We start from the raw sequence: 21,603 nt of genomic DNA, 5'->3' as shown, positions 1-21,603 counted from the left end.
ATATGAAGATGTGTGGCAAGAAGCAGGCTCTCTGCGGCAAAGCCTAAAACCATCTTTTGATGACCAAAAAAGTCAAGTCATCTTGCGAGTTCTTTGCAGGACCGAAGTTCATATTTTTAATGCCAATTTCGGCAGTCTGTTATTGGCCTATGCATATCAATTTCAGATTTCATGCTTCTTGGATATTCGAACACCCACACAAAAAAAATGTTATGGTATGTTAGTCTGAGCTTGTTATTTTTAATAGGGTAGTCCAAAAAAGTAAATAGGCACAGTAGAGCTGTATTTTAAACGTTTTTTTTTATATTTAAATTACTTAAATAAATAAATGAACACATCATTTTTACAGTTTTCAAAGAAATCGGTATGGTGTTTTCAATATAAATATTCAATAAAATAAGAATCTATCTTATCTTTAATAAGTTAAGGTTTCAATAGGTATAGCTTGATAAAATTCTCTTACTGAAAACTGAAGAGTTGCTCGCCTAACGTGTCCATCCTTGGCCATACGATGCGAAGCATGTTTGCATATTTGCGCCTGCAGGCTGTGTGCTAATTATTCCATAGTTTGGAAGGATTTCATAGCTTTGGTCGAAAGGCTGCTTGTAGAGCCGCCTCTTGGGTGCTCGGCCAAAGTGTCTCTCGACACAATCTGGCTGGCATTGTTGCTGGCCCCAATATGGCTGGGAAGTGAATGCCTCAATGGGCCATTAGGTTCCAATTAGTTATTGTTAATTTGTCGTTGGCTCGTGCAGACGGATTTTGGGATGGTGTTGCACATATCCTCAATAATACCCTCTGCCCATTCTGTGTGGTTGATAAGATGTGATATTAATTAGGGCTACCATGTGATGGTGGTTGGGTTTCTGGTTTATGCATTGAATTGTTTCATAATTGCTTCCTACTAATTTTGATAACTAATGGGCTCAGGGGTAAAGGGAGTCAAGTCATATTATAACTATGAGTAGTTGGAAAACTAGTTCGAAAATTAATTAATTCTAATTCTAGTTCGATCTATCACTTTTTCTCCGTGCAGATATGAAGGAATTTCTATGAGTATATGCAAATTTGTAGACCCCTCAGGCAACAGGAGCTCGTCTCCTGTTCATTGCTTTTCCGCCTAAATTGCTGCACTTGCGGACTTGTTTTGTCAACCCTCGCAGGCAGACTTGGTCCGTGGTACTACATGAAACTCGTGTTTATTTTGGTACGCGCGTGGCAAGTGCAGCGCGTAAATGTGGCATGCCCCCTCATCGGCAGGCACGTATCCACCTCTCCCGGGCAAATAGGGAATGGCAAAGGCAAAGCAAGACGCCAGGAAAGTGGAGTCAGCGCCGGGGGTCAAAGGGTTGTGCACTTGTTGTCATCATCATCATTTCCATCGTGCTCATCCTCAGCCACACCATCTGGCACAACAATGCACTGAAAAAAAGAGAAAGAATATATGAAATGGATAAGTTAAAGAGTACTATAGTAGAGCTGAACCATTCTTTTCTGTGTAGATGCATAAATAACATCGAGCACGACAAAGTTGCTGGGGTTGACTAGCTACACACGATGACGTTGATTATGTTTCCGAGGCAACAGTTTTCTTCTCTGAAACTAAAAAGAAATCCACACTAGAAGATGCCTGGTATAGCTGGAAGCACTTCTGATTGAGAGACGTTCAGGGCTGTTCTTGTGCTGCTTCCAGCATGATTGATGTGTGTAGCCCCAATCAAATGCAAACAAATATGTTTTGGTGTTTAGTAAAGGGTGCTGGAAAAAATGGTTTGAAGAATTTTGCATTTATAAGAGTATTTATTAAAATTAAAAGAAAAATCAAAAAACAATTTTAGAAAGTATTTAGATTTGGTTCCTGGTAGTTGGCTTTCCTGTTGTTTTTGTTCGCCAGCTCGACTTTTGCTTGTTGAAAAATTGCGTTTTAATTAAAAACGCTCAAGTGCACTTAAGTGTGCGCTTTCCCCGGCCACGTCAACAATCAGACTGGCAGCCATGGCACACCATCACCCGCACCAACAACAACAGCAGCAGCAGAGCCAACAACAGAAACAATAAAAGCAACAACAATTAAAACTGGTAAAGGCACAACAACAATGGAACAACAACAATTAAGCCGACAATAGTCCCAGAGTGTAAAAAAAGCACAAAAGACAGCAACAGTGCAGGAATAAGAGAAATATAAATAAATTTATAAACGTTTTCCAAACCGAATGTTAAACTCACTAAAAAAATTTAAGCTTTTTCCAAAAAATTACATAAATAGTTTCATAAATTGCCATGATTAATATAAGCTTTATTAACTGAAAAATATCCATACCTTCAAAAATAGTTAAAATTGTTAGGCTTAAATGCTACTACCCATTTGTAGATACTTTTTCAGCGTCTATTTTAATCTTCTTTATTTCTTTCATATTTTAGTTTTTGCCTTGCTTTATTTTACTATTCAAAGCATAATCTTTTCTCTTTCCATTTTTTTTTCAATCTCTTGTAACTATGAAAATCCAAGTATCTTGTAGTTTCTTATTATTGCAATGATAATCCTCTTACATTTTCCCAATAGCTATATCATTGCGATAGCTAATGAACCTGATGCCAAGTGACACTAATGAGAGTATTCGAAGGAGCACTGCAAGTAAGTACTGAAATTTATACCATTTTCTGCCGATTTACACAGGGAGATGAAGACACGGCTCCCTGTTTACATCCTTTCCGACTCCGATTTTCCGTCCATACCCGCCCCACCTGTAAAAAGCAAATGAGGAAACCTTCGCTTGAATTGCTACTTTTCCAGGCCCCGGGATTTCCCCTTTGATATCTTCTGGGGGCGAGGGGCTTCCTTTGAGGCCCCAGTGCAGTTGCAGTGGGTCTGATAAGCTGCTTGGTGTGTGTCTTGGCGAAGCCTGCAGGAAACAGGATATGACATATTTATAATGCGAAACAGATGCGCACATTTCGGCGTAGCAGAGATATTCCGCTTTTTTCGTATCACAAATTAATTTCATTCTCCTTTCATGATGCCAGTCCCTTGTTTCAGCTGCCTTTGTCATAATTATGAAATAATCGCAGCTCTGCCATTGATAAAAAGCACTTGCTTTTCCTCATAAATATTCCACCGAAAAGGTGCAAGCAAAAATGCCAGCCAATTCATTTGAATTGCAAAATGTATAATATTCACAAGGAGGCGATAGAAAATGCTGTAATAATGAAATAAAGAAGAGACGCTAATTGAATGCAAATGAGAAAGCGATTTCAATTAATAAATTATTCAAAAGCCAAGTAGTTCCTTGCGGGCCAGCAAAAAAAGTAAATTAATCCCTGCTTTGTGGAAAAAAGTGCATCAGCTAAGGGTAGTTCAAGGGGACTCTGCAAAATGCTAATCAACCAAGTATCTTTTTTCCTATTTGATAGACTTTTTAATAATTTTTTTTTGATGATTTTTAATAAAAATTTATAACAATTTTTGTATATTTTATGAATGATAAATGTTTTTTTAGCCCGAATGAACAATTTTAAATTGATTTGTCTAGTCATTCAACCACAGCTTTTGATTAAAATATTTAATTAAATTCAAGCTCAACGTGGGATATTTTAACTCGTTAGAAAGTTGGTAATACTTTTTATATCCTCTTATTTGTAGAAAAACGTTTGGAATTTCAAACTCTATTTACATAGCCAAAGTAACCACAGCTATGGTGACCGCTTTAATGGAAACTGACCCAAAATGAGATGACTAAAGAGGAGCCCAAATGACACACACGTAAGCAGCCACGCGTTAACTAAGAGTGCTGCAACTTTGCCACCGATTTTCCCCTGGTTTTGTTTTCAGTTTTCAGTCCCTTGGTTTTTATAAATGCATAAAAATGGAACGTGAGCTCTGGCTGTCGAAAAAAATAGAAGAACCAAGAAAAACTTGTTTCATTTGCGCTGTGGAAAAACTTTCCTGACGCCGCCGCATTGGCATTAACAACACTTAAAATGCCTGCGGCGTTTTTCCTTTAATACAAGTGGACAGTCCAGTGGTCGTAGAACGTCCTTTTTTTTTGCCCAGCCCAACTTTTTAGGGCTGACCACTTCAAGTCTTATTTCTGGAGTCCGCTTTTCCGAGGACTTCTCCCTCGTTTTGATTTAGTCAACGTTTAGTTTCCTTTTTGTACGGATTTTGTTTACTTAGTGAATAATATACTGTGTTTTTTTTCTAGCTCGAGGGGCGACAAGTGTAAATGAGTGTCATTTATTTTCACTTGATGCTTGGCCAAAAGATAGATTCGAAACATAAGAGTCTCCAGGGACAATTTAGACCTTAAATAGCAACGAATTAAACTCACTGGCGGACTTATTTGCATATGAAACCAGACGTTGGGTATTTACACAGGCGAGTCAAATCTGTTAACGTTTTAGTTAAGTTTAGTTAAATTTCAGTCCTAAGCCGAGGCGAGCTTAAAAATCAATAGCCTATTTTACGCCAAATTTACTGCCCCGAAGCCCTCGAGAGATCTCTCGTTGCTACGAGCTGTGTTTTCTGCCCAATTGGTTTTGGACCACTTCAATTTTAGTTTTGGGACTGGCTCAATTGTGTCTCGGGCTGCAGAGGAATTTGGCCTGATTAACGAAAACTTCGGGCCAAGTTTACATAGCGAAACTGGGCCCGAAATAAACGAAATAAAACGAGAAGAATAAGTTTGCAATAATTTAAATTGCACTTTTTGCCAGAAAGTAGGTTTCAAGAAGAGGGTATATTATATTGTTCCTTAAAGTTTTTTGTAACACAAAAAATTAAAAAAATGTATTTCATTATCATATATGTATGCGTACATCAATGCATCGGATAAAAAATTTCCAATCGGATGTACATAGGCAGGAAAAACCAGTCTTAAAATACGTGAGGAAGCCAATCGTATATTAATAAGGCATGATTATTTCATTGATCCCTTCCGATCGTCTTACGAAACGTCTTGCATACTAATTGTTTGTTTATTAAAGACCGTCTTCAATGGGTTCAAAAATTGATAGGCATAAATTTGTTAGAAATCAAACTGGCTTTTCTTGAAGAATGGATATCTCGTAGTCGACCCTCTGGTCTAAAGTTTGGCTTCTTCGCATTTCGCTTTTATATTTTTGGCGAGTCAACAAGCAAAAGTTAAGTGCATTTCTTGGGGGCATTTCTTGAGCTATTTTTTGGCTAATTTATTTGCACTTCACTCTACGCTGCAGCAGCCTCAAGTCAAATACTTGAGTTTAGTTCTGAGTGGGCTCTCTGTCTTTCAGAAAAATACTCGCATTTAAGGCGGCTTAAGACCTTCATAAAGAAATGGGATATTCTGATTCAGGTCTGACGCTTAAGGATTATAATTAGCGCCAAGTAAGCTGGCTGGACTTGGTGCACTCCTGAATTAAATCATCCGATTTGGCTTGGCCATTTATGAGAAAATTAAGATGAGTTTTTTTCCACTATCTGCGGAAACTTTTTTTTAGATCTACTCAACCGAAAAAAGACAACGACTCCTTTCCCTTTGCGTTGTATGTCTCTGTAACTTGACCATTGCTGACTTAATTAGAGTTGGCTTTCATTTGGCGCCGCTGCCTCTTCCTTGACGGTTTTTTTTCTGTCCCCTTTTTGGTGTAATGTGGCCGCCATATGGCCAGAACACTAGTGCAGTGGCAGTGGCACAGGCACAAAACACAATTACATTCGTTTGCTCTTCTCATTGTCATTTTGCTTTTCTAATTTCAGTTTCATCCTTCGAGTTACCCTTTCGCCGGAGCTCTGGGCCCTCGGCAACTTTCATTTTTAACTCGATTGCGACGGTTTAATTTTTTCTTATCTTGAGCTTAATGTGGGCGTGGCCAAAGCGAAATTATGCGCCACGAAATGCAATTATGTAAATGTCCTTGCCAAAGGAATCGAAGTTAATTAGATCGCAAATTGCAAGCCATTCGCCCCCAGAGAGCCGCTCGCTCTCCAGATCCCTGACCCTGTCCGAATGTGGCAAATTGGTTGGCAAGGAATTAGTGGAGCAAGAAATCGGATGGGCCATAAAAACGTCAGCTCTTTATGAACTGAAATGAGCTTATTCATGTAAAGCTGTAGAAATGGATAAAAAAAAACATATTTAAGTTCAAATTACGAAAAGATTCCTTTTTGCTATAATTTTTTATGTAATACTCGTATTTTCCTAAGAGCCTCATCGATTCAGATAAAAGTTCCATTTTCATTAGTACAATACAATTTTCAAATTTTATGCTTTTATTTATTTTCCGATTGGAAAACAAACTATCGAAACTTGTTTACGCAATCAATTTGGCACCTCAGGCGCCATAAGTAACACAACCGAAACATTCGAAATATAAATATACCAGACCAGAATTTATTTAAACTTAATTATTGGGGAAAATGGGCCAGCAAGGCTAACGAAATTCATGGGAAAAATCTTAGAGATGAATAATGTATTTTTGATAAATTGACAGCCGGACACCCAAAACTCATCCGAATACAAACTTGTGTGGCCGAAAAAGTTGGAACTGTAATTTGCATTCCCATTTTTCGAGATGCGAAATCCGGTAGTTGCATCTTTTCTGCTAGCTAACTGATAGATATTAAAATAATTCAATTAAGCTGATATTTTCCGCATTTTATGCTTTCTAACTATATGTATTTTTATGATTTTCAAAAAATATGTATAGATGTGTGGAAGACGCCGTGCTGACGTCGTCTTTGGTTTATTTTTAAATGCCCTGCTATATGGAATTTCGCTTCTGTGTACTCGTAGTCAAGCACGGGGCTTCGATTTTAATTAACTTGCAATTAAACGAAATTTATTGGCGCACTTTGACGGTCGTAAATTAGCTACTCGAGCCACTTTTAAAATGTCAGCCGGGTAAATCAATTTCCCCCAAACTCCTTGTGAACAAAAAGTGTCCTCGAAAAAGGAAACCAAAAGAGTGACTCTGCACCGCTGTTAACTTGGCTGACAGCCGTTCGCCACATCTGCCTCTTCACATGTCGCAGAATATTGGGTGCCAACAAAAAAAAAAAAAAATTCAGTGACTGTCCAAAGCTTAATCGGCTGGCAATAACCTTTAAGGACCTTTTTTCTCCCAGTGGCCTTGGAAAAAAAGCGATGGAGTGCTCGGTAAAATGAAGAAGTCAAACAACTCAGTTAGCTAGTATCTGCTGAGATGCAAAAACCGTTTACCTTTGCCTCTTTTTTCGCCATTTCCTTTGCCCAGATCTTGGCCGAAAGCCAAGCTGATTTAAGGCTTTAACCATGGACGGTGTGCGAGCACTTAGACTCGGAGCTAGATTTGCGACAGGAAGTCTTAGATAAGGGAGAAAATCTTTGCACTCAGCATTGAGGTAGCTTTGTTTGTAATTTAATGAAGCAACGGAAGTGACTGGAAAATTCACCTGAATGAGATACGGTTGATGCAGGATGTAAGAAAGTGCACTTCCACTTTATAAATTAATTGAATTGATTACCCATGCAGTGGGTAATACATCTAGAAAAGTTATTGTATAAGTTGGTAAACAAAACACAAAATTCTACAATTTATGCCTGTTTTTTGGTATAAAAGTTCTCCCCAACTAGGAGAATATCGTGACCAAAAAGAGAATTGTGTTGGGGAGAATCCCCGGCGGTTCTTCCGTTCTTCTGGGGACCCGAACAGTTGCAGTTCGAGCGCCGATCGTGCCGGTTGTGGATCGCTTTTCCGTTCGTCTTGGATTTTCTTTGGGGGAAATACTTAGTTAAGCAAAGCCAAGCGGCATCGAAATAAATCTTGTGCGTGATCCAAAAATAACACCGTGAAACTATCTGCAAAAGGGGGACAAAAACAGAACGCGTGCCAAGTGCTCGAGTAAAAATGTTTACGCGAAGAAGGCATCCAAGTTAATCAGTTCGAAGAAAACTTGCCGCAAAGTGATTTATTTTCAGTGTGGTGCAATCGTTTGTGAATGAAAAACAATCGAAAATAAATATCTTTTCTGCACATCCGCTGAAAGTGACAAACGTAAATAATAAAACCAGCTGAGTCCCTCTGCGTCCATTGCCAAAATAATTTGCGCATTTTCGGACCAGATCAAAGATATAACAAATCAACCGCCAATTGGTAAAGCAAATATTAAGAAATTGACAACCGAAAAATTGCTGACGATTCGAAAATCAAATAACCCGTGAAAACACATTTCCAAAGGAATATCTGTGCTCCATTGAACATCGAGGGTCATTCATATATGTCCTTACAAATTAATGCGTCAATTTTCATTAATTGATAAATCGAAAACATATCCAATATTTCTGGGATCCTTTGTTTGCGCTTTTATGCTCTTTAAATAAATTTTAAATGCAATAAAGACGGTATACATGTGTATAAAAATATATAAAAGTGGAGCAGACGAGAAATACTCACAAATTAAGTGCTGAATGATGCTCGTAAACATTTCAACGTGTAGACCAAATAAAAAAGCCAAAGGATTATTTCACAGATTTAATAAAATATTTGCACTGAGGATTATCCAACAAGTCGGTTTTGTTTAGTGAATAAAATTCAAGTTTCTCTAGGCCTAATAATCTCAGAAATCTCTAGAATTATTGTTTATCCACGTGCATTAGATAGAAATCCCTTATTTTCGGCGGATTCCGAAAAAGTTTTGCGTAAACAAATTAAAATGATGTGCTTGTTTAGCGAGTAACCGAATTAGTTAAAAATAAACTTTTCGTTTAATTTGCCTGTTAATATCCACACCCACCGCCCACTTGCAAATGCACAATTTTTAGTTGGCTTGTGTCGCAACGAGGGACGATATACCAAAAATAAATCTCATAATTCGAAATAATTCGGCACGATCTTTCGCATTTAGCCTGTTTGGCATGGGTTTGTTGAACTTTTTGTCGCTGTTTGCATTTGCCTATTTCCAAATTTTGTTTCTGCAAGTCAGCTAAAATTAGTTGCAACTAATTTGCTGCTGCTGGTTGTGGGCACTTTTTAGTTTTCATTTCATTTGTGTGCCGTGTCAGAAGTGACAGCTTTCAATGCGTCGACATTTCTGTGCTAATTATGCAAATTTTGTTTGGGGTCCCAGAGAATATTGTTTTTGTTTGGTCCCAAAAGGGGGCCAAAAGGGGAGGAGGGTCTAGGGTTTAACCCACGGGACCTCGGCTACGTGGCCTCTCTGCCATCATTTGCATCACAAACGCGTTGGAGGAACTCTCACCGGAATCGTTACATCGCTGCCATCGTATAATTTATGACACTGTCACATCTGGTTTCAAACTATGTTGGAAATGGTGTTTCGCTATTGATTACGGGGATAATGGATAGCAGGGTCGGCTTTTGTTTCCAATTTAAAGTTTATTCAGGCAGGCAGGCAGCAGCACACTTCAATTGACCCACAAATTGTGTGTTCTAGCAATCGAAAATGTCGAACGCTCTGCTGAGTGACTTTGTCGGAGGTAGAAAGGCATTCCCCGAATTGTTTCTATTGGGCGAAGTGGACTGGCAAAAAATAAGTGACTTCGCGCTCAGCGACAGAGTAATCCAAATCAAATCACTTTGCTTAAATTGCAATTGCAGTTTTCCACTGCTTTCTACTTTTTCCCCGGCATTTTTTCCTCTTTTGATTTGGCCATTTTGTTTCCGTTTGGTGCGTTTTTCTTTCGCCAGCTGCCAACTGCCAACTGGCAAGTTTGTCTCCTGATTTTTCTTTTATTTTCACAAATTCTTCTATTTATTTATTTTTGCCTTTGGTGACGACATTTCGTGGAGTGCGCGGACAATGCAGCAGAATTCCGTGAATATTTTCGCTCGTTCGCTTTTATTTTTAAGCACTTGCTGTTTATTTTTAACGCCTCGCCGTGCTGTGCATTTTGTTTAAATTTGCATCGAATCTCTTTTCTCTATCTCGCTTTTGCCTCATCTGCTGTCTATTTATTTTATATTAGTCCCAATTTTAGTGGCTACAATAGTGTTTTTAGCTGCTGCACTTTCGGTTTTCGTTTTTTCGAAATTTGCATTTAATGGCCCCGACAGCTGTCTTAATTTACTTTCAGTTAGTGGATATGTTAAATCGAATGATTGCCAAGAAAACAAAACCCGAAAATAGCATTGATTTTCTATTTCATTTTAGCCTAAAAATACCAAAACGCCCATAACAAGATGGCTTAAAAGATAGCTATATCCGGTCATGTTGACTCAATTAGTTTCCGTGCGAGTTGTTGGGAAAATTTATGAGGTTTCCTTCTGCGACGGAGCTTTTCACGGCTCGCTAAGTGCTTGGATAAACTCCACTTCAACACCATTTTCCACTTCCACAGATCTCTTCACTTAGCAAAAGGTCAATTTTATGTTCACAGTCAATGTACCTTGACATTTATGGGTGTTTGTGATGCAAACACCCGCCCACATCCCCGTACATTTGCCGATATCCGGCCAGGCACACAAAGGCAGTAAAAAGTGCCGACAAAAATCGTAATAAATAGCAAATTCATTTAACGACATTTTTTATTATTTGCTAGACAGTTTTTTGTTTACTGTTGCGCAAAAATTTGGCTTTATTTTGGAAAATATGGGAATACAAATCAACCATGTACTATGAATCTAAATTTTAGGGTTGTTGGTTTTTGAAAAAATATCGTATTGATGATATTTGCTGTGAAAAAAATATCAATCGATAATATTCAGAAATATCACCCAAAAAAATCGATATATCGAGTATTTTCGATATTTTTTATAGTCAGCTAAATTTGAAAAAAGGTTATTTTTAAATTTAAAAAAAGGTTTTAATATGTGTTTTTATCCGCCATGAACTGCAAATAAGACATATTTTTTTATTTAAAAAGTGAATTGAAAAAACAACAAATATTTATACCCACTCTCAAGCAACTTTTATTTAAGTTCTTTGAAATAAAAAATAACAAAATTATTCAGGACATTGTATTCAAATTTATTTATAAAAAAACTTTATACAAAAAAAAAAGTTTCATGGAATTCATGGAATATGTACTTAATAATTCTAATTACTTAATTCTCTTATTTAATGCTCTTAATTACTCTTAATTACAAAATAAATCTTTCTTCAATGATTTAAAAAAAACTCTTTCGGTTATATGCTGGTCTGTCATTCGACTACGGGAGTCACAGACAATACATTTAATGGCAGAAGCCAACCGTTCAGATGGAACCGAACTTCCAGGCGTGATAAGAAAACTTAAAGCAACCTTCGCTAGCATCGGCATCGTTGAAATTTGTGAGTTCCAGAATTCCAACGGATTTGTCTCCCAACTACAAAATGGCATACTCAAGTAAACCTGCATTTCCTTTCTTTCGCAACAAATATCGGAGAACACCAACTCAAAAATATTATTATCGACTATTTTTGCCCAAAAAATATCACGATAATAATATTTTTTTAAGAGAAAATATATCGATATATCGATATTTTGATATATTTCCGACATCCCTACTAAATTTGAATATTACTTAAAAATTCATAGCTGACTAGTTAGTATCGTTATGAGAGGAAAATGGTTGTCATTACCAGGTAGTGGCTATAATCTGTACTGGGTATTACTTTTATCTTTGTGTCCTAAAAGAGCACACACTCTTCGACTTTTGTCCCTTAAATATTTTTGTTATTTCTTAAATTATCTTGTTCTATTTGGGTTTGTTATTGTGAAAATGCTTTTAGTGTGTCAGTGCGTTGTGATTATTTTGATATATGCTCGGGCACGTGTGTGCCCACTTGCACACCACTGTCACACATCTTAAGTTCCCACACACATGTGCCAGGCATGGCACAGCACCCCTCCATCCGCGTGGTCCAAAACAGTTTTCTTAGCGCGATCGTAAAAAAACATTTAAATTCCTTTTCATTTTTAGATTTTTGCATTTGCTTTACTTTTATAGCGAAATTAGCTCACTTCGCTGGCGTGTCGACACAAATCGAGATGGAGGAGAAACAGAAGAACCTAATTGAATTTTCATTGGTATTTCTGTTTTTATGATTAATCGTCATGGGAAATCTTTCGTTATGGCCTGGCTTTTCCATGCCATTTCATTTTCATTTTGACTACTTTTTGTTTACGTTACGCAAATGTGAAAACTACACGGCACTAAACTCTGAAAAGCCTTCGCAGCACATTTGCCATATGTCAGGATATGAATGACTGACGTTTGTTCAATTTACCATATTTGTATACAAATATACACTTTAAATGGCAACTTCTTATCGAATAAAACATGAGAGATATTCAAATAAAATGTCGGAAGTTTCTTTTCATTTCATTTTTCTTCAATTGAATCGATTTGACAATGTCCAAAGTCAGAATTCATGATGGCCACTATAAATAAATGGCTGCCACCGCAGCCATGGCAGCGTGGAGAAGTCTCAAAAATATACTTGAAATTCTGGAAATGAATAGTGTGTGCCTGTCAATTAGAAAATGCAGTGATAAATGGTCCAATCAAAACGAGCATTTAAATGGTATGTGAGTGGTTTCTGTTAGAGTGCCTTAAAGCCAAGTAACTTTAAATGTCAAAGGGAGGCGTAAACAAAGTATCTCGGAAATATTTGGAGAACAGCAATTAAATAATAATGAAATTGTTACGCGCCTTCAATTTACTCTAAGTTTTTCACCCACTTTTTCTTAGTGTTTTTCTTTCGGCATACAAAGTTCGGACGCACAAAAGCCGGATAAAGTTTTGTAGCCAAATGAAATGAAATACGGCAATGGGAGTGGGATAGGACGTGAAACTAAGCGAACTGGACAAAGGAGCCTGCCTGCTAAACATTGCAAGTAAATAAGCTGGCGAAACTATTTAAGGCGCTCAAAGCGAGTCCATGTAAATACGGAGCGTCGGAAAAATGTGAGCCACTCGGTTGGACATCTAAACAGGAGGGAAACCAAAAAGAAAAAAGTACAATTAACAAAACAGGAAAACTGGGGAGCAGGCTAAGACAAACACGAAACACAAGCGGAATGTGAAAAGTTTTTGGCCAAAACACACTGTAGGGCCGAAATTAATATTGAAAATAGTGGGCGAAAACCAAACGGAAGAGCCGAATCCTCCGAACGGAAGACAAAGCCATGAAGTTTCGTTCGGCAGCATTTTGGCTATTTCTGCTGACAGTTGGTGGCAATCACATGCAATTAAGCCCCGGTGGCTGCTGGGGCGTGGCAGCAGAAATCGCCCAGAATGCAGCCAGCGAGTTTCACCAGGGAAATGAGCTGGAAAATTCACTAAAATTGCGTGCGACCCCAAAGCAAACGCGGGTTGTCGGCGACATCACAACGACATCGACGGATGCCACTGCCGCCAAATCAATTGGCCATCAGCCGATGCGACGTGCCAAGGCCACCTCCTCCGGCCAGAATTTGGAGCATCATTTCAGGCAGAGTGTGGTTCAGCTTTTTGACAGCGACGAGCGGCAAGAGTCCAGTGAAGCAGCAATAACCGACTTCGGTGACGATGACGGCGCCACGGCCACAAATTCAGCCGCGAACTCGGCAGAAGCCACAACCACACATCATCCCGAACGACGACATGTGGTGCCCGACAAGCTTCAATACACCAAGGAGATTCAGGTGAAGCAGGGTCGGCTCATGGGAATTACCCGTCGCTTCCAGGTCACGAGTGGGCTGCGCCACGTCGACCAGTTCCTGGGGTTGCCTTATGCAGAGGCTCCTACCGGAAACCGACGCTTCATGCCACCAGGTGGGTAACCAAGCTTTAATTTAAATTTTAATCTATTTAATATAAATATTATTTTGCTTGCCAATACTCATAGAAGTTCTGAAAAAAATTTTAAAAATACATTGAGCTTTTATTCAATTTCAACTTAAATAAACACACAAGTAGGAAAACTATAATCCAATATGTTAAATAGTGGAGAATCGACCCAGAAATCGGATGAGAATTGGGGGAAATTTAACCATCACTTTTGCCATTTAGGGAAAACCACATTTTCAAGAAATCACGAAAAATGGACAAAAAATCTAAAAAATATTTCGTCTCAGGATTTTGATGCAGAATGGTGGAGAATCAATCTAGAAATCGTTTCAGGTACTCCGCTTGAGAATCGGATAAGAATTGGGGAACATATAGCTATCGCTGTGGACCCCATAGAGGAAAACCCCATTTTCAAGGGATCCCATCACGAAAAATGGACAAAAAATCTAAAAAATATTTTGTCTCAGGATTTTGATGCAGAATGGTGCAGAATCGATCTAGAAATCATTTAAGGTACTCCGCTTGAGAATCGGTAGGAAATTGGGGAAGATATAGCCATCACTGTGGGCCCTATAGGGGAAAACCCCATTTTCAAGGGATCCCATCACGAAAAATGTACAAGAAATCTAAAAAATATTTTGTCGCAAGATTTTGACGCAGAATGGTGGGAAATCGATCAAGAAATCATTTAATGTACTCCGCTTGAGAATCGGATGACAATTGGAGAAAGATAGCCATCATTGTGGGCCATAAATGGGAAAACAACATGTTCAAGGGATCCAATTACTACTATATGCGATATTTCCAATCTTAACTGCAAGGGTATATCAGTTCGGCTCCGCCCGAAATGAAACTTCCTTTCTTGTTTATTAATCAATGGATTCAAGCAAATTGGTCCTTTCTCACCTTAAAGGGGCCACATAATCTGAGAAATCCCTGCCATTTGGCTGTGTGTGGACTTTTCCACCGAGAGGGACCAGCTCTGTTTTGGACCGCAAATATGATGGCAAATTGCCACTTTGCCATACCAACACGCAAACCCAAAAACCCCAAAGCCTGAGGGGGGCCACGGAGGGGCTGAACTCCTTGAACAGCCTGCCGACCATGTAAGAACATCCTGCTGGGAGCTGGAAAGCTGGGATGCTGCTGGGGCACTTAGAATTTAGCCTGCAATTTAAGCAATTATTGTTGGAGCTGCCCCGGCATTAGGCTTTCAAAACTTGACATGTGCCCTCTCTAACACCGATCCGACAGGATGCTGGGGCTTTAAGCACGTCCTTGTCTGTGTGTTTCCGGCTGCTCTGCTCTGCTCTGGTGTTTTGCCATGTCTCGAATGGCTATTATTATTGCAGCTTGTTTTTACAAGGATTGCAATGTAAATTGGATCCTCCCCTTAGTTTGTTCATTCATCTGGATTCTGGCCATATGCTGTGTGATTATGTCCCGGACTTTCGTACATATGAATATTTTGCTTGTTTAATTAAGAGTGGGAATTGCTATTATAATATGTATTTTTAATTTTGTTTATCAAAACATGATTCAGCCAGGCTGTGCCAACTCTTCTGTGAGATTTGTGGGCGCCAAGCTGCCACCCCAAGTGTGTGGACCAAGTTTTTGGAGTTTGTCCGTCTGTTTTGGCCATAAACACGCCGCAGTTCCAACTGTTCGCACCACAACGTCCTGCCTGCCACTTGGCCTTTCGGTTTAACTCTGGGGAACACATAGAAAAATGGCAAAGGATATTTGAATTTTTTAATGATACAAGTTATGACAATAGAAATAAAATAAGACATTTATTTTGGATTTTCTTTGTAAGAGAATCAAATTTTAAAACCAAAACGCAATATTTAAAAATATTTATGCGAAAATGTTTAAAGTGCAGACAGAGAGTGTGCTGTGCTTTGTATTACGTAAAGACAATAAATTAACACGCCCCGGGGACTGTCGAAAGTGTTGGCCGCGATTTGCATGCAGGATGGGCTGGTCGGAGTTACCAGTTGCAGTTTTCATTTTGCACATTGGCGCTTGTCGCGTTGAGTTTATTGAGCACTTGAGTGCCGCGCACTCAATCCAAACGGACGGCCGCAGAACAATAGCAATACCATCACCAGCAGCAACAGCAACACATTGCATCCCGGCAGCAACTTTTGCTGCAACAACAGCAACAGCAGCAACTGGAGACAGGCCGCGTGGCATATTTGTCGGGGGAAGTTGTTGTGAGTGTGGCATTGCAAACATGACAGTCGCCGATACAAGTTGCCTTGAAATTCGCCGGGCAAATATAAGCCAATGCAAATATGCTCACGTTGCGTATGCGTAATGTGTAGAGGGTCTGTCAAAGCGGAGGACGTAGAAACCCGTATACAAACAAAGTCCTTTCTATTCCAGAGTGTATGTGAGCTGTGCGTGTGCTTTGGATGTGTGTGGGATTGGGTGTTTGGACTGCGATAGATTTTGTTTGCGCTCAGCACCCAAACAAATATACTCCGTTTTCGATTCGTACCTCCCGAATTTTCTGCAGGAGTTTTCTATACACACATGTGTACAAATACCGGCTAGGGGACCGTCCTGTTGCCAGTTGCGAAATTTATTAATAACAATATGCAAATAATGCTCACATCCGCGAATTTGGCCCATCATGGATATGAATTTCCATGCATGGAGCTTGCTCTTTTCTTCGCATTTTTATGGGCACAATAACGCGACGAAATGAAATTTGTCTGCCGGGAATGTGTCAAAGTGTAAATGTTGCATATTTTTGTGGCGTGTTGAGCCTGTATCGAAATTGAATTGGCATTGATTCAAGGTATGTCCTGCCCCCTTTTCGGCGCCACCATTCCGTTGGATAAACTTGTTGAAATTGAAATTGTGCGGCATCGGTTGGTCTTGAATGAATTATAGTCAACAAGCCACGGCTGTTAATATTAAACGCCCCTCAAAACATGCAATAATATTTTCCAATCGTGAATGTTGATTGAAGCCACTTAATTTGCCTAAGTCCTTAGCATTTGCATATCGATCGCAAATAACCGCAAAATAAGCTGCAACCCTAACAATGTGGTGTCAAAATTTGTAAGCAATCTCGAAGCACTCGACCCAGATGGATTGGCATGGGAACGCATGTACGACCATTCATCCTGGCCATCCTGCCAACCGCAACAGCTTGGATATGGATACAGATGAGGCTATATCTGTGCAGTGACCAGAATCCGAACTAACTTGACCAAATCGCGGTTGCCAATTCACCGACGATTCTCCGCATCTGCGAGCACGGTTTGACGTTAACTGCCACACCAAAGCGTAACCGCAGTCAACTTGGCCACGAATCGGATTCGGAGTCGCATCCTGGCAGGACCGAGTGTCCTTTGCTCTCCGGTGTCCGGGCACTTGTGGGCAGGAAGTCCGAGAGTTGTGGGTGCGAAGGCGGAAAATGTGTGTGGCCCGGGACGTGCATGTGTTTGCTTGTTTATGGCGTTTTCAAGTGCCTGTTGACCGTGTTACATAAATACGGAATTGACTTTTTGGCCACAGGTCTTCCAAAGCAATCGAATGGCTCCGATGTCCAACGGGTAAACTAGAAACAGCAAAATGTGCTTTTACCACAATGGGTTGGGTGCCATTTTTTATCCCCTTACGACTGTCACTGAACATGGAATGGTAGTTGGTTTTTTTATTTGAAAGCTGAATGGATGCATTTTCCCAAATTGAAAACATTTTGGAGATAAAGAGTTGCTAAAATATTACTTCTAACTTTTAAGTTTTTGATGCTTTCAGTATGTGCCCCCACGTCTTGGTCAAATATTTTATATTGCATACTTTCATAACGGATTGAACCTTGCAGTGAAACACAAACTATAATAACATGTTGCCTTTAACTTAAAATCCTGTGGCTTTAATGTTGTGGCATTAAATGTTAATGGTATAATAATATCATAAAATTATCTGTTTCTGACGTTTCAGGTGCTCCCTTGCCTTGGCAAGGCTTGAAGATAGCTCGCCACCTTCCGCCGGTATGCCCACAAAAGTTGCCGGACCTGTCGCCACATGGAAGTAAGAACATGTCCCGGGGTCGCTTCAGACACCTGACCCGTCTATTTCCTTACTTGCGAGTGGAAAGTGAGGACTGTCTGTACCTGAATTTATATGTGCCACATGAAGGTAGGTTTATTAAGCATCATTTACTATTTCTTACGAAATTGGTATAACAAATAAAATATATGTTTTTTCTATTAATTTCAGAGACCCAAAGTACACCAAAAAAATATGCAGTTCTGGTTTATTTACATGGCGAGTCCTTTGAGTGGAACAGTGGCAATCCCTACGATGGTTCCGTTTTGGCCAGTTATGGTGAAGTGATTGTAGTCACTGTCAATTACCGTTTAGGTGTGCTGGGTAAGCATCGGACACATTTCTCGTTTTGTATCCATTAAATGGATTATCGTTTTTTTAGGTTTCCTGCGCCCCAGCATCGACGCCCACAATATTGCCAACTACGCTCTGTTGGATCAGATTGCGGCTCTCCATTGGATTAAGGAGAACATAGACGCCTTCGGCGGAGACAACTCGCGGGTCACGCTGATGGGTCACAGCACTGGAGCGGCATGTGTCAATTATCTAATGGTGTCGCCGGTGGCCTCAGGTGAGCAAAATCATTTTGGAATTCGATTGACGTAATTTGAAGGGAGCTCATTTTGGCCACTCCATCGTCCGCAGGCCTCTTCCACCGCGCCATCCTTATGTCCGGGTCGGCCATGTCCGACTGGGCCGCCAGCAATCAGTCCTTGCAATTGACCATGCAAATCGCCCACGCCCTCGACTGCCCCCTCCACGAGCATGTGGAGGCGGAGGACGATGATGTTCTGCTGGATTGTTTGCGCCATCGACGGTGAGTAATCGTCGACCAATTGAATTATTTAGGGCTACCGATGAGCTTATAAGCTAGGAGAGGGGGGACATAATAAACAGGCATAATTTTGGATGGAGCCCATCAGCTACACAAAGAGAAAGGATACTAGAAAGATATGGATGTGCTCCATGCCCTCCATCTTCATGGTATCCAGTATTCAGTGTCACGGCCTCTGATTCAGTTCATCTACCAATTGGAGTTTGGTGGCCTTTGTGTCCTGTGCCTAATGATTCGCTAAATGTACGAGTTTGCAGCGCCACGATCTCAATGAGGCATTAAAGCCTCCTACTCCATCCTTCAGTCGCAGGACCTTGACTAATCACGCATAATGTTCATGTCGGTACCCTCGTATTTGCATGTCGATTATACACACTAATCTCCTGTGTCCTGCTAGGTCTGGGTCACTTTCAACAGGGGTGGGACTTTCAAGTGGGTGATGGATGGCAGGACTTCAGTTTAATTAAGTCGTAATTGATTAATTTTTCAAGTTTTTCTCTGACCCCATTTAACTTTATTTCACAAGTGTCGGAATTAGGGGCTTCTATACTTCTCGTGCTAAAAAGTTTGCCAAAGTTTTCTAATTTAAGGAATGGATGCAACAATTTAAACAAGAAGCTCAAATTTGTTTAATAAAACAATTGGGTTTTGCTTTTAAACATATTTTAACTGATTAACAAGACTACATTTTTCCAATGAAAGCACTATCATTTACACAAGAAATTTTATTGAAATATTGCAATATTTACGTAGTATATATATTTCATGTTAAAAACGAATATCTCTCGCCGCGTATTATTTTCATTTGATATTCATTGCACGCATTTCACCGGCTTAAACCAAAAGTACCCGGATACATTTGTAGTCGTGTATGTAGGACCATGCCGGGTCCCTTTCCATTAAAAAAGTGTAACTAAAAACTCTTGAAAACAAACCCGGGGAGACTTAAATGCATTTTTTTATTTAGGAGCATTTAATGCATGTGTGGGTCTATGTGCTCCATGTTTTCGTGCTCGTGAGGGGGGGTCGGGAAAGAGTTCATTTGTATGCACAGAAGAGCACAAAAGGGAGAACTGAAAAACAATTTGCATACAAAATGAAATAAAAGCGCATGAAACTAAATATGTAAAACTAAATCAACAACAGCACAATAATAGTAATTATGTTAATTACGCGAGCAAACACTCATACACAAAAACTGTCAACCACTCCGCCAAACAAACACGATGATGCAACAGTCGGTTGCGCCTCTGTGTTTGTAAGCCTTTGAAAACTTTCTGCTTTCTACTTTCTATTCACTTTCTTGTCCTTATTACGAATCGGCACAGTAACTTGAAGACCCAGAACTTTTGGCTGACGTCAAGGCACCGGAAATTGTAACTGGAGCATAAGGAATCTCAAAGGCTCTGCAGTGACATTTAATCGGACTTCAAAGAAATAAACTGAAATAAAAGCTCCACACAAAGAACGATTTCCAATTAAACACTTCTTTAATGCCCAATATAAATAAAACATAAGGTATTAAACTCTTACATACTCAAAGTATTTAAGTCCTGAAAAGATTCTGAAAATTTTCTACTCATTTGAAAGATATTCTGTTGAAAAGTGGAAATGCTTTCAATGAAAGGAGTATTGCAGAATATTTAAATGAATAAGCTTGTCTCTTGCTTGGGCCTGAGGAATGCAACCTCTTGTGGCAGCTTACTTAAATAACTGAACTGAACTGAACGAATAAACGAGTGAATGCTTAAATGAGTGAGTGAGCGACTTGGTGTGGGAACGAGCGGTGGTTGAGTAGCTTGTGTGTGAGAGCGAGTGTTAAATGAATGCAATGAATTATGCATGAATTACTGAGCAAATGTGCTCATCGCTTTTCCAGCACAGGCACACGAAACTTGCACAGCCACACCCCCTGAAACACAAACAGGTAACAACTGCTTGGCCAAACAAGAGTGGGCTGGGAGTAGCAGTGGCATTTGTTTAACCCCCTCCCAAGGATGTGCATAAGCCTTTGTCTCCGGGTCCTTGGCCCTCTAAATATTTAATAGAACTTTTCCCCAAATCCTGCCCATTGATTTGAATGTGTGCCTTCCCAACTTGCTAATTTATTCAAATTATTTACTCTATGGCCCAGCCTAATGTGTTTGCAAAGTAAACAGGACTTTTGATCTTTATTTACTGATGGCCAAGTTTACTCTGACTATTGCCCGAGAACATATATTCAAATAACTAGTTTTCCGATTGTACACTTCACTTAAAATGAGCAGTTGCATCCTTTGTCTTTTCTTCTAATAGTTTAAATATTTGTTAAGATGATTATCGCATATTTTCGGAATATATTAAACGAAAGTCCGAAAACTTAAATTGCTTGTGAAAGGCGATTATATCCAGAAGCTTTGACGAGTTATAGTGGAAATTTATATTCAACTTAATAATTCAAGGTGAATATTATGCAAACACATAAAAGTATGTAAAACACAAAGTTTGTGTTACTAATCGTCTTAAAAATGCAAAAATTCAGGCTGCTATATCGAGTATACGCCGGGATGGCCCACAAATAATCCCTAGCCTTGCGGCACACAAGCTGTGTTTGCTTTGTGTCAGTCGAGAGCGTTCAATTGACAAAATAAAAAGGCAGAGCATATTAAAAATTCATTAAATAGAAAGCACAAAGATGCAGGCAGCTTAAGCAGGACCAAAAACAAACACTAACCGGAAGAGGGCCAGATGCAGATACAGATACAACTAGAAATAGAGATATAGAAACTGAAACTAAAACCAAATCCTTGATAGGGACAAGGCTAAACTGGGGCATAATAAATGTTCGGCTCGCCTGCTCAGGACTCACAGCAAGTGTATTGTGGAATAGTAGTTCAAGTAGCTACATGCAGCCCGTTAAGGATATCATCAATCTTCGTTCCTGCCACCAGCACACTGACAAATTGTGCATCAGTGTATCTGTGTGTGCTGGG

General features: G+C 39.6%; 2 protein-coding genes across 6 annotated transcripts in view; one reads left to right on the top strand and one right to left on the bottom strand.

Annotated features, from left to right (window-relative positions):
• The window catches only part of Nlg3 (Neuroligin 3), a 135,582-nt gene that overhangs the window by 72,490 nt on the left and 41,489 nt on the right, over positions 1-21,603 (bottom strand). Inside the window, exons 4-5 of one of the 4 annotated variants that reach the window (XR_011443314.1) lie at positions 1,486-1,758; positions 1,408-1,422 (exon numbers count right to left, since the gene is read on the bottom strand). The exons of 1 other annotated variant lie outside the window; for it this stretch is intronic. The gene's annotated coding sequence lies outside the window, so the exon portion shown is untranslated. Of the gene's footprint in view, positions 1-1,407; positions 1,423-1,485; positions 1,759-21,603 lie in introns of those variants that run through there. 2 more of the 4 variants (XR_011443315.1, XR_011443313.1) reach the window with 2 other exon arrangements.
• Positions 7,685-21,603, top strand: part of Nlg1 (Neuroligin 1) — a 38,095-nt gene continuing 24,176 nt past the window's right edge. Inside the window, exons 1-6 of one of the 2 annotated variants that reach the window (XM_070281741.1) lie at positions 7,685-8,010; positions 12,649-13,713; positions 17,689-17,886; positions 17,968-18,120; positions 18,179-18,367; positions 18,442-18,613. In XM_070281741.1, the coding sequence (XP_070137842.1) occupies positions 13,086-13,713; positions 17,689-17,886; positions 17,968-18,120; positions 18,179-18,367; positions 18,442-18,613 (1,340 nt within the window). In that variant the 5' untranslated portion in view covers positions 7,685-8,010; positions 12,649-13,085. Of the gene's footprint in view, positions 8,110-12,648; positions 13,714-17,688; positions 17,887-17,967; positions 18,121-18,178; positions 18,368-18,441; positions 18,614-21,603 lie in introns of both variants that reach the window. The other variant, XM_017248976.3, reaches the window with a different exon arrangement.

This window comes from Drosophila bipectinata, chromosome 3R (assembly GCF_030179905.1).
Source record: "Drosophila bipectinata strain 14024-0381.07 chromosome 3R, DbipHiC1v2, whole genome shotgun sequence".
NCBI lineage: Eukaryota > Metazoa > Arthropoda > Insecta > Diptera > Drosophilidae > Drosophila > Drosophila bipectinata.
The sequence above is the reverse complement of the archived record's forward strand: the minus strand, read 5'-3'. Positions and strand labels throughout refer to the sequence as shown.